This window comes from Crocuta crocuta, unplaced genomic scaffold (genome assembly GCF_008692635.1).
Source record: "Crocuta crocuta isolate KB4526 unplaced genomic scaffold, BGI_CrCroc_1.0 scaffold149, whole genome shotgun sequence".
Classification (NCBI taxonomy): domain Eukaryota; kingdom Metazoa; phylum Chordata; class Mammalia; order Carnivora; family Hyaenidae; genus Crocuta; species Crocuta crocuta.
The window spans coordinates 249,939-265,419 of record NW_027551561.1 but is presented as its reverse complement, the minus strand read 5'-3'; the positions used below and the strand labels follow the sequence as shown (position 1 = coordinate 265,419).

Below are 15,481 nucleotides of genomic sequence, written 5' to 3'. Positions count from 1 at the left end.
CTCTCCACTGCCCGCAGGGAGCTCCAGGCTTTTGTGGTGAGGCCTGTGTGTTCTGAGAGAGCCCAGAGGCCACGGCCTGCATTCTGCAGGGTGGATCACTGAGGCCCCAGGTCATAGCGCACAGCCTGCCACTAGCCCCGGTCCAGGGCACCATCCCCTATTCATGCTTCCTCAGACCTTTACTGAGGACCTACTGTGTGCTGCTGCTGAGGCTGGAATGCAAGGAACCCTGCCCGCTGTGGTTCATATAACTGCCACTCCAGCTTTAGAGAGGGGTCTCTGCACCTATTTGCCCACCGGTGTGGGCAGCCCCTCCTGAACCCACCCCCCACACCTACCCCATGACTCAGCCAAGACCAGGCTGCAGTTTCTGACACAAGTATCCTAAAGCTCCAGGGACCACGTGAGGAAGGATTGGAGGGGAACAGGCCACTCTTGGGGCCAGGCCTGACCCTTCCTGTGGGCTCCCTCATGCACAGCTTCTTAAGACTGCAAGGTCCTGGGGCTCCTGGGTGGCTTAGTCGGTTAAGCGTCCGACTTTCGCTTAGGTCATGATCTCGCGGTCCGTGGGTTCGAGCCCCGCGTCGGGCTCTGTGCTGACTGCCAGCCCAGAGCCTGGAGCCTGTTTCAGAGTCTGTGACTCTCTCTCTCTCTGACCCTCCCCTGCTCACTGTCTCTCTCTCCTAGAAATAACTAAAACATTAAAAAAAAAAAAAAAGACTGCAAGGTCCAGACCCATCAGCGGGTCATGATATCAATTTACTGGGTTACAGTGAGCATATGCAAAGGGAGAGAGAGAGAACACTCAAGCAAGAATAGGAGTAAAAATACCAGTGTGCTTAAGGAAGTAAGGGTAGTTACAGTTTCATGAGACATTTGGTTTCAGTGTGAGTGTGTGCCTGTGATGTGGAATGTATTTCTTCCTGTGGCTCGTGGTCAAAACACTGTGAAAACTGCTTCTGGAAAGCTGCAAACCCCAGTATCTGCAATCTACCGCCATATGGGGTAGGCCAGCTCACCAGCCCCACAAGTGTAGCCGAACACCCCCTATAACCAGGGTGGGAGAAGGGGCCTGTGCATTTTACATTGCCATCATGCAACTTCTAAGTCAGGGACTTTTCCAAAACCAAGATGAATTCTCAGCTTGAAAGAAAATTACCTACTGCTTTTGATGGACAGTTTCTCCAGCTTCTAGCTAACTCCATCTCCACAGTCTTAAGAGCCCCAAGGTACCCTGTTCCAGTGTCTTCACCATTACCACATGTCTTCACGGTCACTAGTTGCTGAGCACTCTTCTAAATGCATTAGGTGTGTGGGCTCACTTAACCATCACCACCCTAACCACCTATGTGGTTGTACAATCATTGCCTTTATTTTTCCCCAAGAGGTTAGATGTGTCTATGAGTAAGCATCTGAACCAGCATTTGAATCCAGGTGATCCGGCTCCCAAACCCAAGCAATCATCTCCATTTGTCACCATGAGCACAGTGCTTTACAGTTTCCACGTCAATTCCCTTGACTCGTTCTGTGAACCCAGCCAGAGAGGTAGCTGTCAATCCCATTACACGTGTGATGGAACAAGGTCCTAGGTCACCCGAAAAGCTAAAATTAGTCCTCGGTCTCCCAGCCATCCACTCTGGACCCTATGCCTTCCTCTGGACGATTTAGTGTGGAGCTCACACATTTGTCCTGCCGCTGTGGAGGGAGGGCGCTGCCGAGGCCCAGTGCCACAGAGCTCCTCAGAGGGCGATGGCCTCTCTTGCGATGCCCTATCGGAGAGAGGGGCGGCCAGGAGTATGGGCACCGTCACTGGGCACCCCCCCTGCTGCGGCGGCAGGGCGCGCTCTGGCTTGCCAAGAATTGACCGAGCGCCTTGAAACTTCATTTCCCGGGTCAGAGGTCAGGGGTGAATGGCCTGTCTTTAAAGGAGTCAACACACCTCCCTGGCTCACCACCACATCCCTTCCCTCCCCTCCCCCAAAGAAGCCTACATGGTGCTCCATTATAGTGAGTGCTGTCCCCCTGAAAGGACTGGCAGGGACGGAACCATTCTCCTCTGGTTCAAGAGACTGTCCAGCTGAAAGAGCTCGGGAATTATAAAATGGATTTCTTTTTTGGTAAATGAATTTCTAAAGGGCCTTTTTTCTTTTTATATCATCTCACTTTCTCCTAAGACTTGCCAACAGGTTAAGCTTATTGGTCTGTGTGGTTTGGACCCCCTGCTGTGGCCATCTTGGTCTCCGCTGGGTCCTGGGATGATCTCTACATAAAAACATGATGGATCCTCACATGTTGGAATTGAAACAGACAGAGCCCTCACGTGTCCACCCAAAGAAATATGCTGGACTTTTAAATAAGGGGAAAACAGACCCTCCTGACTCTGACTCCAACCTTTCCTCTACACCAGTCTCTCTTCTTTCTTCTATGAATTTTATAGATTATAAGGGAGGGAGTATGGTGCAATAGAGTAAGCCCTGGAGGTGGGAGAATTAACCCCCTTATAATCTTTTTTTCTAATGTTTATTATTTTTGAGAGAGAGAGAAACAGCACGAGCACGAAAGGGGCAGAGAGAGAGGAAGACATGGCATCTGAAGCAGGCTCCGTGCTATCAGCACAGAGCCCCGTCTGGGGCTCAAACTCACAGCGCAGAGCCTGATGTGAGGATGGAACTTACAAACTGTGAGATCACGACTTGAGCCGAAGTCAGACGCGTAACCAACTGAGGCAACCAGGTGCCCTGGAAATCACCCTTTTAATCAAGAAAAACTCCCATTTTCTAGGAGTTGAGAAGATGCTTCTAAGAGGAAAACCGTTGTCTGGCTGTAGGTGGGTGGCTGCATGGAGTGGCCAATGGCATCACTGTGTTTCCATCACAGGCTTAGAGGTATCACTCGGTCACCCTGTGGTCTCCAAATACACACGATTTCCTCCCTTCCCTCCAGCCCTAGCAAGGGCTTCCCCTGGTACTAAAGCTTTCCCTTTAGCCCGAGGACGCCAACAAACACAAACGTTGTTCTCCAAATCATTAAAGGAAGACAAAAGGAAATTTAAAAACCACAAACTCCATACAATATGTTCTTGCAGCAGAGGTTCACATATTACTTACATTTAGTAGATGTGTTTCTATTTCCCACCCCCAAGACAGGAGCCCTCGTGCAAGGCCTAGAGCTAGACCTGAGTCTGTGCTGGGGCACAAGAAGAGGTCACCACAACATACGGCCTTTGAGGACCATGGGCAGACCTGGGTTTCCTTCCTGGGTACCCTGCCCGGACGGCCCAGAAGGAACAAGAGTGGGAAAAGTTTCACAGTAAGGGTGGCTTTGGAAAGGGTTTCACGGTAAAAGACCTCACAAAGTCACTTATCCTTTAACTTTTCTTTTGCTCCGACAGTCTTTCTATGATAAACACATTCCATTAATAGACATTACTGGTCCATTTAAGAAATAGCAGCTGCATTATTAATGTCATTTCAATACAGTCAACAGGAAGAGGTGGCTCCTCTCTGTGGGAAGCATCTCTGAGTCCATCAGTGGCTTGTGTGACCCATCTTAATTGATGGATTGTTACTCATTACTTAGTTTTCAAAATGCAACCTGGGGAAAAACACTGCAGAGATATCAAATACTTAAAAAGGGTAGAGTCAAGTGCTGGTCTAGCAAGCACTAAAAAGGATGAAGATTCAAACTCAAGTCCCCAAAGCCTCAGAGTAGCAACATCCCACACAAGGTATGTCTTCAGGCAAGCCCGTCTTTTCCTTCCTCCTGCTCCCTGCACCGCTTCCTCCCATAACCTTTGCCAAATTCCTCACATCCACCCCTTCCATTCCGCTTTGCTCTCAAGTTCACATAAGTGAAGTAGTAGTAAAATACATGAGACCATGCAGGAAATCCTCATATAAAAAACACACCATGAGTGGCTGTGACTTCATGTAGTTCCTTGTACACAATTCTTCCTTAGGTTATTCCTGACTGCACTTCCCATCCCCACCTGCCTTTCCAGGCTCACACGCCCCATGATGCACACTTAGCTTTGGCTGAATTGGCTCACATGCTTTACCAGCCCCGTCATTTTCCAACCTCTGTGCCTTTGTCACGGCTGGTCTCCCCTCAGTCCTCCTTGGCTTCAAGACTCACCTTACAGGGGCCTGTCTCCTTTGTGAAGGCTTCCAGGACCCCCTCTCCTTCTCTACACTCCCAGAGGACAGGAGCTATACGATTTAGAGAGTTACCATTGGGTACATATGTGTCACATAGGACTATGAGTGTAGGAAAGGGATTTACCTCTCTCTGTACCACAGGGCCTTCATCAAGCAGCTGGTCCCAGAGGCTTGTAGAATGATGAGAGGGGGAGGGGGGCAGAAAGGAAGGAAGGAAGAAAGGGAGGGAGGGAGGATGGACTGATTCCTGATCACCCTGCCTCTGGCCATTAGCCGGTATATTTGAAGTGTCTGAGGACAGAGTGACAAAGCCTGTGCATATTCATAGATTTCAGAGATAATTCTGCCCAACCATGAAGTTAAATTTGTCTCCTGAAGCAACTTCTAGGTCACCAAGGCTCAGAGTCCGTGCTAAGGCCTATCCATTGACAGAAGTGTAATCAGATGAACAAACTCCGATCTCCTAACTAGTATCTCCCAGGGGGTGACTCTTGCATGAAAATCATCGGGAGTGCTTGACAAAAAAGCAGGTCTTTTGAGGCCCAAGCTGGGTCAGGGCATCAGAGCCCTCAGTGGGCAAGACCAGGGGACCTGAGGCAATGAGCCCCACATGCAACTGTTGAGCCCAGCCAGGTCTGAAAACCACACTCCGCCCAGGGCTGTCAGCTCAGTCTTGCCTAGCTGATCGGAAGCTTTTGTGGAAAAAAACATCTGATTTGGAGACCCAAAAATCTGCTGTTGTTCCAACAGCTCTGCTCTAACTACAGTTGTGGGGTTGTTTCCTCCTGCAGAAAACAGAGCTAAAACTCTCTGAAATGATCGTTAAGATTAGCTACCAAAGCACAAAGTCCAGGGCAGGACACGGCTTTTTCTTTTTTTAAGTTTATTTATTTATTTGGAGAAACAGAGAGCACAAGCAGGGGGCAGAGAAAGAGAGAGAGAGAGAGAAAGAGAGAGAGAGAATCCCAAACAGGCTTTTCGCTGTCAGCACAAAGCCTGATGCAAGGCTCCGTCTCACAAACTGTGAGATCATGACCTGAGCTGAAACCAGGAGTCAGATGTTGAACCGACTGAGCCACCCAAGTGCCCCTAGGACACTGCTTTTATTAAATGGACCAGAACATGTAAAGTAGGAGGTCTTTACAGACCACTCTCTTTTTTTTTTTTTTACCACTCTTTAACTGACATGTAACATTTTCTTTAATTATGAATATAGGAAACAAAACATGGTTGTGTTAGCAGTATCTGTATCTTCACACCAACAGAAAGTACAGATATTTTTCCACATTACAGTTATTGCAGATACCTCAAAATACATTTTAAGCTTACCACTACTTTAAAAGAAGGGTAGTTATGGGGCACCTGGGTGGCTCAGTCAGTTAAGTGTCTGACTTCAGCTCAGGTAATGATCTCACAGTTTGTGAGTTCGAGCTCCCCATCTGGCTCTGTGCTGACAGCTCAGAGCCTAGAGCCTGATTTGATTCTGTGTCTCCCTCCTTCTCTGCCCCTCCTGCACTCACACTCTGTGTGTGAAGAGACATGTTGCTTTAGAAAAGAAGTACATGAATCTCCATAAGAATTTTTAATATTCTGATTATTGTATTTCAATATAATTGGTTCATGGTAATCCTCTTAAAAATTTATTTTAATGTTTATTTTTGAGAGACAGAGAGACACACAACATGAGCCGGATGTGCAGAGAGAGAGGGAGACACAGAATCCGAACCAGATTCCAGGCTCTGAGCTGTCAGCACAGAACCTGACACTGGGCTCGAACCACGAACTTCGAGATCATGACCCTAGCCGAAGTCGGATGTTTAACCAACTGAGCCACCTAGGCGCCCCTGTAAGCTTCCATTTTTATGCAGTTGAAAACAAGCTGATGGATGGATAGATGGGAAACTATGTGATAAAGCAAGCAGGGTGTAAAATGTTAATGGAAGAAACTAGATTAGAAACCAGACCTAGAAATTAGATCATATAACAATTACAAAAATGTCTGTAACTTCACTTTTGGAAAAAGTTGAAAGGGGCTGTAAAGAGCTCTGCAAAGTTAGGTTATTTATTCCCCAAAGACACACCAGACCAGGGTGTCACCTTTCCCTACCCCTCCAACCCACATTTGGCAGCAGCGTGTTTTCTCTGACACTGGTTCCTTAAAAATGGTCACAAATTCTCACGAATGGCAAAATATATGATTCTATTTATGTAAAAGAAAACAAGGGCGCCTGGGTGGCTCAGTCAGTTAGGTGTCCAACTTTAGCTCTCGTCATGATCTCACAGTTCATGATTCAGGTTCTGTGCTGACAGCTCGGAGCCTGGAGCCTGCTTCAGATTCTGTGTCTCCCTCTCCCTCTGTCCTTGTGCTCTGCCTCCATCTCTCTCCCAAAGATAAATAAACATTTTTAAAAATTATATAATACTATTTAAAAAAAGAAAACAAAACAAAACCCAAAAACTATGTACTATATACGTGTATATGTGACTATTTACAAATGCACAGGATAAAGCCTGGAAGGATATACACTGCACCAGTTCACCTCAGCCTCTAAGTAGGAGCTCAGGGTGGGGCAGGGTGTGACAAAGGCAGGTTTTCACATGTCACTGTGATCTTACTGTGAGAGTGGTATTAGTTATGTGCTTTCCAAAAAACCCTTCCACTAATCACAGTCAAGTTAACTGAAGCTGGAAATCGTCTATGTAGGTGCATCCAGCTACTTGCTGACCTCTGATATTAGAACTACTTTTCCTAAAGTGATTAAATGTTTCCCTTGATTCCATTTACTAAATCTGTTTTTATTTTTTATGGTTTATTCATTTTTGAGAGACAGAGAGAGTCAGAGCATGAGCAGGGGAGGGGCACAGAGAGAGAGGGAGACACAGAATCCGAAGCAGGCTCCAGGCTCCAAGCTGTCAGCACAGAGCCCGACGCGGGGCTCAACCTCACAGACAGCAAGATCATGACTTGAGCAGAAGCCCGACGCTCAACCAACTGAGCCACCCAGGTACCCCACTAAATCTGTTCTTAAAGTAATGGCAGGGGTGACTAGCTGGCTCAGTCAGTGGAGCATATGACTACTGACCTCGGGGTTGTGAGTTCAGGCCCCACGAGGCATAGAGATTACTTAAAAATAAACTCCTAAAAAGAAACTAATGGTGAAATTCTGGCACTATTACAAGGCTTACCATCACTAATTATAGCTAGGAGACCCAAAAATACCTATATCCCTTGTTGTAAGGGTACAGAACAGGTGCACAGTGTATACACTGCATATGGATAATGTAAGACTGCTGCCATAGGAAGCATCCTTTCTCAAAATTTCATTAGGCCTAACAGGCTTGACAGATGTAGATTTTCACATCTGCTCGATGTCATGCCTTCTTCAACAACCAAAGTTCAGATGTCATCACGAGAGAAAAGGTCATTTGAATCCGTGCTCACTAGCTGTAACAGGGGAAATGAAAACAGAGAAATCACAAGGGGCATTTTCCCCATGCTAGCGTCAAGCGGACCTTGTCTTGGTCTTTATCTGCTCAAGCCAGTGGCCATTACCCATTGTCCTTATACCCACACAAGCTTTGGCACTTCCTGTTCTCAGGCAAAGGATGAAAAGGAAATGGAAAATGGCTAGCACTAGAAAGGCACTTTTCGAATAAAGGCCTTGTCCCAAGCTACAGCACGTGAATTTGTAAAATCTAATCATGTCTGTTTCTAATGGTCCTTTCCCTTCTCAGACCGGTCCCTTACATAGTCTCTTAACTACAATTGCATTGGTTTAACTCCAATCAGATCAGCACAGCTCAGTCAATAGCTCATAGGTGGTCAATATAAGCCTTGACTGTTATAATGGGAGTAGGGTCTTATTTGTAATAATAATTTTTAAAAAGCTATAAAAGCAAGAGCTGCACGTCACCTAAAACACTGAAAAGTTGGACCATAACTCCTGGTCCCATCAACAGGGAAATATCTGCGCAACCTGACTCTTTCTTTGCCTTCAGAGAAACTCAAGAAATGGAAACAGGGAAGAAACCCACGGGAGCATTGGAAAGAGAATGATTCGAGAAAGGAAGTAAAACGATGAAGGAACTCCTGACAGAGGTAAAGCAGTTGGAATCAGGTCAGCAGAAGCGTTGATCACGCTAAAGAGTCTGGTGATGTAACACACATGAGAGGCTACGGATGGAGTCTCCAACCAAGCCCCAGAATTGCCAAAGGCAGAGCAGCAGGGCGTGAGACCACGGGCAGGCTGTGAGGCAGGCATGGAGGCTACAGTAACATCAGGCAAAGTTAACTTCTCAGAGCTCTACAAGTTCTAGTCAAAGAAATAAGGAGAAAAAAAGTATAAATACAAGACTCCAAATCACCATTGTTTCTTTTTTTTTAACATTTATTTATTTTTGAGAGAGAGTGAGTGGGGGAGGGGCACAGAGAGAGGGGGACAGGGTATCTGAAGCAGGCTCCAGGGTCTGAGCTGTCAGCATAGAGTCTGATGCGGGGCTCCAACTCGTGACCCGCGAGATCATGATCTGAGCCGAAGTGAGACGCTTAACCGACTGAGCCACCCAGGCGCCCCCCTCCAAATCACCATTATTTCCAGATAGGATTTTCTCCTTTGAGAATCCAACAGAGTCAACTAAAAAGCTATTAAGAAATAGAGTTCAGTAAGGTGGCTAGATAAGATATTCAAAAGAGCAAATTGTTCTAAATACAAGCTCTATAATCAGCCAGGGGAAAAGACAGATATTTTTCATAGTAGCAATAAAAAATATAACATAGGGGTGCCTGGGTGGTTCAGTCGGTTAAGCATCTGACTCTTGGCTCAGATCATGATGTCACAGTTTGGGAGTTTGAGCCCTACACTGGGCTCTGTGCTGACAGTGCAGAGTCTGCTTGGGATTCTCTCTCTCTCTCTCTCTCTCTCTCTCTTCCTATCTCTCTGCCCTTGCACAGCTGGTGTGTGTGCACACGCTGTCACCTCTCCCTCTCTCAAAAATAAACTTAAGTAAAAACAATACAGCTGGAAATAAAAGTCTTCATAAATTAAGATCTCCAGAAGAAATGATAAAACCTTGCTGCAGGGTGTTTTCAAAAATCTCAGAGAGTGGAGAAATGTCATATTTGTGAGTAAGAAAATCATACTGTGAAGAAAGCAGTCCTCCTCAACCTAATCTGTGCATTTAAATTAAAACCTCACAGGGTTTCTTTTGGGAATTTGAAACACTGATATTCAGAATTATCTGAAAGAATATAATCAGTAATTTTTCTTAAGACTGAAAATGTCCTATCAGGTATCAAAATTTACTGCAAAGTTGTAATGAAAACTGGTATCAAAAACAGGATACCATTTACCACAACGGTCAGGTTGGCAAAACAGTGGAAATGTGATGATGCCCAAGTGGTGGCAGCGTGCACAGTAGCCTTCCTATACTCTGAGCGGGGGTGTCAACTGGGAGAGATCTTGTGGAGGTTGTCATTGTCTATCAAAAACATGGTAAGTGAAGCACAGCTGACAGTGTCATATTCGTTCTAGGCGCACAAGTGATCCAACAGCTCTGCATTCTGTTGTGCTCGCCACAAGCACGGCCACCACGTGTCACCACGCGGTGCTCTTACAATACCACTGGCTATCGGCCCCATTCTGTACCTTCCGTTCCGATGACTTATTTCGTCCATCAAAATTTTACACGCACGTCATCTCGGAGCTGGTGACTGTGCTAGGAACTTAGCCATCAACATACTTGAAAAGGACACCAGGCAGGATACATGTTTAGAGATGTTCACACCTTTTCTTTGTAATAAAAAGAAGGAAATAGAAACAACTAAATATCCACGTACAGGGGTTTGTTAGGTAGACACAATACAGAGTATCACGTAACTGTTAAAAAGGATGGGGTAGCTCTGCAGAGGTTGCTACTGAAAGATGCCTGGAATCTACTAGATGAAAAAGCAGGAGGTAGGACAAGCCATACGATCTAATTTAGATATGTACATGCGGGTATATGCCTAGGAGTATTTTTAAAGAGTATCTAACATTGTATTAACAGTGGTTGCTTTTGGAAAGAGATTGGAGGTGGAGAAGAGAGGGAGACTTTTCATTGTTTAGATACCTCTGTGCTGTTTAGAATCGACAATTTGCGTCCTGCTGAATGTGTTCCTTCAGTTGTGGTACCGCTACACAAACAAACAGATCTATGGAGCAAAATGAAATTCCCAGAATTTATACGTATTCATAGGGATTTCATGAGTAGTAACAGCAGAATTTTAAATTATTAATGAACATGTCAATAAGTGACATAGAGACAGCTGTTATTCACTGGAAATAACATAGTTAGACTCAAGGTCAACAGGAAAACAGAAACCAGTCTAGATATTTCAAGCAAAAAGGGGCTGAATGATGAGAGCTATGTTTCAAATTTGCTGGGAGGGCTGGGAAATAAAAACGGCAGAGTTGACATCACCCAGAGGTCAGGAGTTGCAGGAAGCTGCCACCACGGCTGGAGGCCTGGGGGCCGCGGGGGCACACTGCCGCTCAGGAGTCTGTACTCACCCGCCTTTACCACTGCTGCCGCAACCAAAAGAAAGTCTTCCTATCTTCCCAACTTCCAGTCTCATTCAAGTGCCTCTCATTGGCAAAATCTAAACTACAAACCCACCACAAGGGAGTCTGGGAAATGTTGGAAGCCTCTCACCCCTGCGAAACGGGAGAGTGTGGACAAGCAAAGAGGAGGCGGTCATTTCAGTAAGTGGTGCTGTGAAAGTTAGTTACGCTTCTGGGAGAAAAACAAAACAAACAGCAAAACTCGATCCCTAATTCACACCTTATACACACACACATTTCAGAAAAAAATTAAAAATTAAAAAAAATAATGAAAGCATCTGAATTACATAAAGACGACAAATATCTTTCTATATTATATACTGATACACCATTTAATATTTTGCAGTGACTTTTATGATCCACGGAAACAAAGACTGTCCCATTGCAGGGTTAAAAGTGGGGACATGGGGCCAAGCTGTAACAGCAAGGGCCGTAAAAATAAAATAAGATACTAAGAGCAAAGGCAGCCTGAAACTAGGCCCTCATCTCTGTGCCTCCAACTCACAGGCCAGGTTCCATCTCCTCCTGTGGAAGAATGCTCTCTCCTGGTGACAGTGTTTACCAAGGGACAGAGGTCTCCCTGAGCAATTCGCTGAGCAGGAAGGCAGGTGGGATTAGCACGGGGCACTAAGTTGCTGTATTCATACATACAACAGAAATGAAACTGCAGAACGAAGTCTCAGTTTTCTCCTCATCTCCCTAGTTCCTGTTTTGATGACCTGTGTTTTTCTCCTTTTTACATTTGTTCCGGGGGTGCTTTCTTCGTGGCCTAATTTGAAGTGATAGGCCACACCTTAGGATCTTGAAAATGCCAGACTAGGAAATGCTTTTGGTCACCGTCCCCCAAAATGTACCTTGTAGGGACACTATGTTGGGAGACATCAATGGAAATGCCAAGAAAAAAGTGTTCTTAGGCAAATAATGTTGCAAATTGCTATACCTCCTCTTAGAGAAAAAAATATCACAAAGTACATTTCTGTATTAAAGGCACTTCTTTAGAGAAAAGTTTAATTTATTTTAATATCAAATGTTTCCCAAATTTATTTTCTGCACAACACACAGACACTTTGGGGACAATGGATGGGTAAAAAACAATATTCCATTAACAATTTGTTAGATTCTGCTCTAGATCATCTTAAAAAAAAAAAAAAAGGGAATGACACCAAGTCTCTAGAACTTGAAGGACTGGCTGATGTTCTCTCCCAATGGGTGAAGAAGCTGGTCCTAATTTTCTTCTGTGAGCAGATTCTCTGATTTCAGCGACGCCTTCTTTGTGCTGTCCAAATTCAGGTGCTGGTATTTTCTTTTAAAAAAACCACACTAAAACAAAGGAGGGGAAGTCCCATTATAGACCTAAGATACCCATCTGTTTTAGAAAACCGTTACCTAGTTCTCTAGATAGCTCCTACACGCCTCTGCTTCTCACGCCTCCTCTGAATTTCTCCCTGACAATCCGATCCTTCAAGATCAGTCTTAAATGTTGCCTTTCCACAAGCCTTTTTGGTGCTCATTCTCCAGTCAGAAGTGATTTTCCATGTTCCTCTGAAACCCCAAAGCTCCTTCACCCTTTTTTCTTTTAAATTTGAGTGAGAGAGAGAGCGTGTTCAAGTGGAGAAGATATAGAAGGGGAGGGGGGGCAGAAAGGGAAAGAGAGAAAGAAAACGAGAGAGAGAGAGAGAGAGAGAGAGAGAGAGAGAGAGAGAATATCTAAAACAGGCTCTATGCTCAGTGGGAAGCCCAATGCAAGGCTTGACCCCATGACCTGGGATCATGACCTGAGCCGAAATCAAGAGTCAGACACTTAACAGGGTGCCTGAATGGCTCAGACAGTTAAGGGTCCAACAGTCGGGCTATGTGCTGACAGCTCAGAGCCTGGAGCCTGCTTTGGATTCTATGTCTCCCTCTGCCTCCACCCCCATCCCAGCTCACAGTCTCTCTCTCTCTCTCTCTCATTCGCTCTCTCTCAAATAAATAAACCTTTAAAAAAAAAAAGATACTTAACCAATTGAGCCACCCAGGTGCCCTGCTCTTTAACCCTTTTAACTTAACTAATTCTGCAACGTATTATAATTTTGGCTATAATGGATCTTACTTATATAAAAGTACTCAGCCTCCTACGGACAGTATGGCCTCCTACGTCAAGAAACTCACAATCTAGAGGCAGCTGGCTGGCTCAGTTGGCAGAGCATGAGACTCTTGATCTCAGGGTTGTTAAGTTCAAGCCCCACGTTGGGTATAGAGATTACTTAAACATTAAAAAAAAAAAATTAGGGGAAAAAAAGGGAAATTCACAATCTACTAGGAACAGAAGCAATTACAACATAGTGTGATGACTGACACTTGGAAGAGTCTCCAGAAAAGAGCTCACAGGAAAAGCATATTACTCAGCTCAGAGGACTGAGGAGTCTCTGGGCTGGGTTTTAAGGGAAGAATGTGAGCAAGGTGGGAAAGGGTATCGGGGTGGAGGGAACAGCAGTATAGAGAGCAAGCACAGAGACACAAACCTATTTAGTTACACGTGTTTGGAAGAAACAGCAAGCCTTACGAGTGGAGTGGGTAGAGGCTGGAGAGTGAGGATACTGAAAGCATTAAAAAAAACTTTGAACATTAAAACAGGGGAAGGAAAGTAAAGGATTTAAATAGGGGAATGACCACCAGATCTGTTTCAGGAAAGTCTCTCTGTACCTTAATACTTCACATGAGTCGAACTGACCTTGAATAGGGTGATTATAATCACAATCAAAACCAGAAGACCACCAGCACTACTCGAAAGGATGAGGCGCAAAGGATAATACTCCTCGTCTTTCAGGAAGATGACAGTGATCTAGAACAAGACACAGAGATCATCTAACAAGTCTGCTAAAGCAGATGAGAAAAAAATTCCACATGTTATTTTAAGGAGCAAAATATAAGAATTTGGCAACATTCTGTCTACTGACCAAGACTGATGACAGTTAAGCAAAAAGCTAAATGTTTCCTGATGCAGCATCTAAAATTACCTAAAGAGGCTTTCAGTTTCTGGTTTCACATGTAGAGAGCATGGTAGGTGTCACTCTGTATTAACAAGTAAAAAGCTGAACAGACTGAAAAAGCAAGAACTCCTCTTGGCGCCCTAAGAGAGGGGAAGATACTCGGCAAACTGCTGCCCCCAAGATTAGCAAGACAGATGTATAAATACAGGGAGTAGAGCCTTCCCTGTGCTGGGGTGGGAAAAACCTGATCTGTACTTCATGAATTAATTATGAGAAGCCCAGTATTGACAACTCTCAGAGTTAAAGCCTCCAGGGAACCCAGTCATAAAGGAGCCCCCACAACACTGTAAGATTTTCCTCCAGGAGCTGGACTGGGTTCCTATAGTAAATACTAGAGAAAAACCCCTTTATGCTTCCGGCAAGGGGAAAAGAAAAGGAACCGTTTTGAAATAGGCCAGAGCACTCTGTCTGGCCTGCCCTCAGGGGAAATTAGTTACCTGGAGCCTAAACTGCTAAGAGCCTAACTGACCCAGAGTAAGGGGGATACCCAACTCAAGCCCACTCTAGGTATCCTGTCCCCCTTAAGGGGATTGAAAAAAAATTGAGAAATGCTTGTTAGGCTGACAGTCCAGAAGTGTAGGGACACAGCACAGGGGCATAGGCTCACTAAAAGGCTGAAATCTAATCACAGGATGGTAGAGCACTTCCCCTCCCCCATACCTCACATCACTAAGGACCTATTTACAGCAGTTCCTTTTACCTGGTCCATCATGTCTGGTTATCAAAGAAAAAAAATTACCAGAAAAAAATCATAAAACATATCAAAAGGCAAAAAACATTTTGAAGAGACAAAGCAAGCTCAGAACCAGACATGGAAAGGATGACTGAATTATCATCAGACTTGGAATTTAAAACAACTATGAGTTACATGCTAAGGGCTCTAACACATAAAGTAGACAGCATGCAGGAACAAAAACAAAGAACACATAGGCAAGGTAAGTGGAGAGATGGAAATCCCAGGAAAGAACCAAAAAAAAAAAAAAAAAAAAAGCTAGAGATTAAAACCCACTGTAACAGAAATGAAGAAAGCCTTTGATGGGCTCATTAGTAGACTGGACATGACCCAAGGAAGATTTTCTGAGTTAGATGTACCAAAACAAACAAACAAACAAACAAACAAAAAACCCCTCAAAAAGCAAAGAGAACAAAAAGTGGAGGAAAAAAAATAACAACAACAACAAACAAACAAACCAAAAAAAACAGCACAGCAAAATTATGCAAAGAGCAAAATACTCTACACTATTTTGGTCTGTCGGGAGATCTGTTAAGGACTATCTGACAGTTTAACAGAGGTCCCAAGGGATTATGGTGTCTACGCTTCAGAGAACACTGCAAGACAGAAAATCAATTCTACATCCTGCTGTGCCACTCTGTGTCCTTGAGCCCCCAGCTCATCATCTTCAAAATGATGACCTATTTTAAATTATCTCTAAGTCCTTTCCAACTCTGTTCTGATAGAATTCTGACAGCTCTTTTTGACCTTGCACAAATCCCTAAAGTCTGATAATACATTTTTCCCACATGAGATATATGAGAAAGATACTGATCTGATCTTCACCACACTGAAGTGTATGTTAAGATATGATAATGATTACAAAATGGCATCCATGTATACTACAGCTGAGCCTTCAACAACACCAGCTTGAACAGTGTCGGTCCACTTATATGCAGATTTATTTGTGATATAGTACTG

At 44.6% G+C, this 15,481-nt stretch overlaps 1 protein-coding gene across 3 annotated transcripts in view; it reads right to left on the bottom strand.

Moving 5' to 3' along the window:
* Positions 1-11,723: 11,723 nt before the first annotated feature.
* The window catches only part of ITGAE (integrin subunit alpha E), a 75,630-nt gene continuing 71,872 nt past the window's right edge, over positions 11,724-15,481 (bottom strand). For 2 of the 3 annotated variants that reach the window (XM_077749676.1, XM_077749678.1), the window contains 2 exons: positions 13,470-13,580; positions 11,725-12,076 (listed from right to left, as the gene is read on the bottom strand). In XM_077749676.1, coding sequence (XP_077605802.1) covers positions 11,981-12,076; positions 13,470-13,580 — 207 coding nt within the window. In that variant the 3' untranslated portion in view covers positions 11,725-11,980. Of the gene's footprint in view, positions 12,077-13,469; positions 13,581-15,481 lie in introns of all 3 variants that reach the window. The other variant, XM_077749677.1, reaches the window with a different exon arrangement.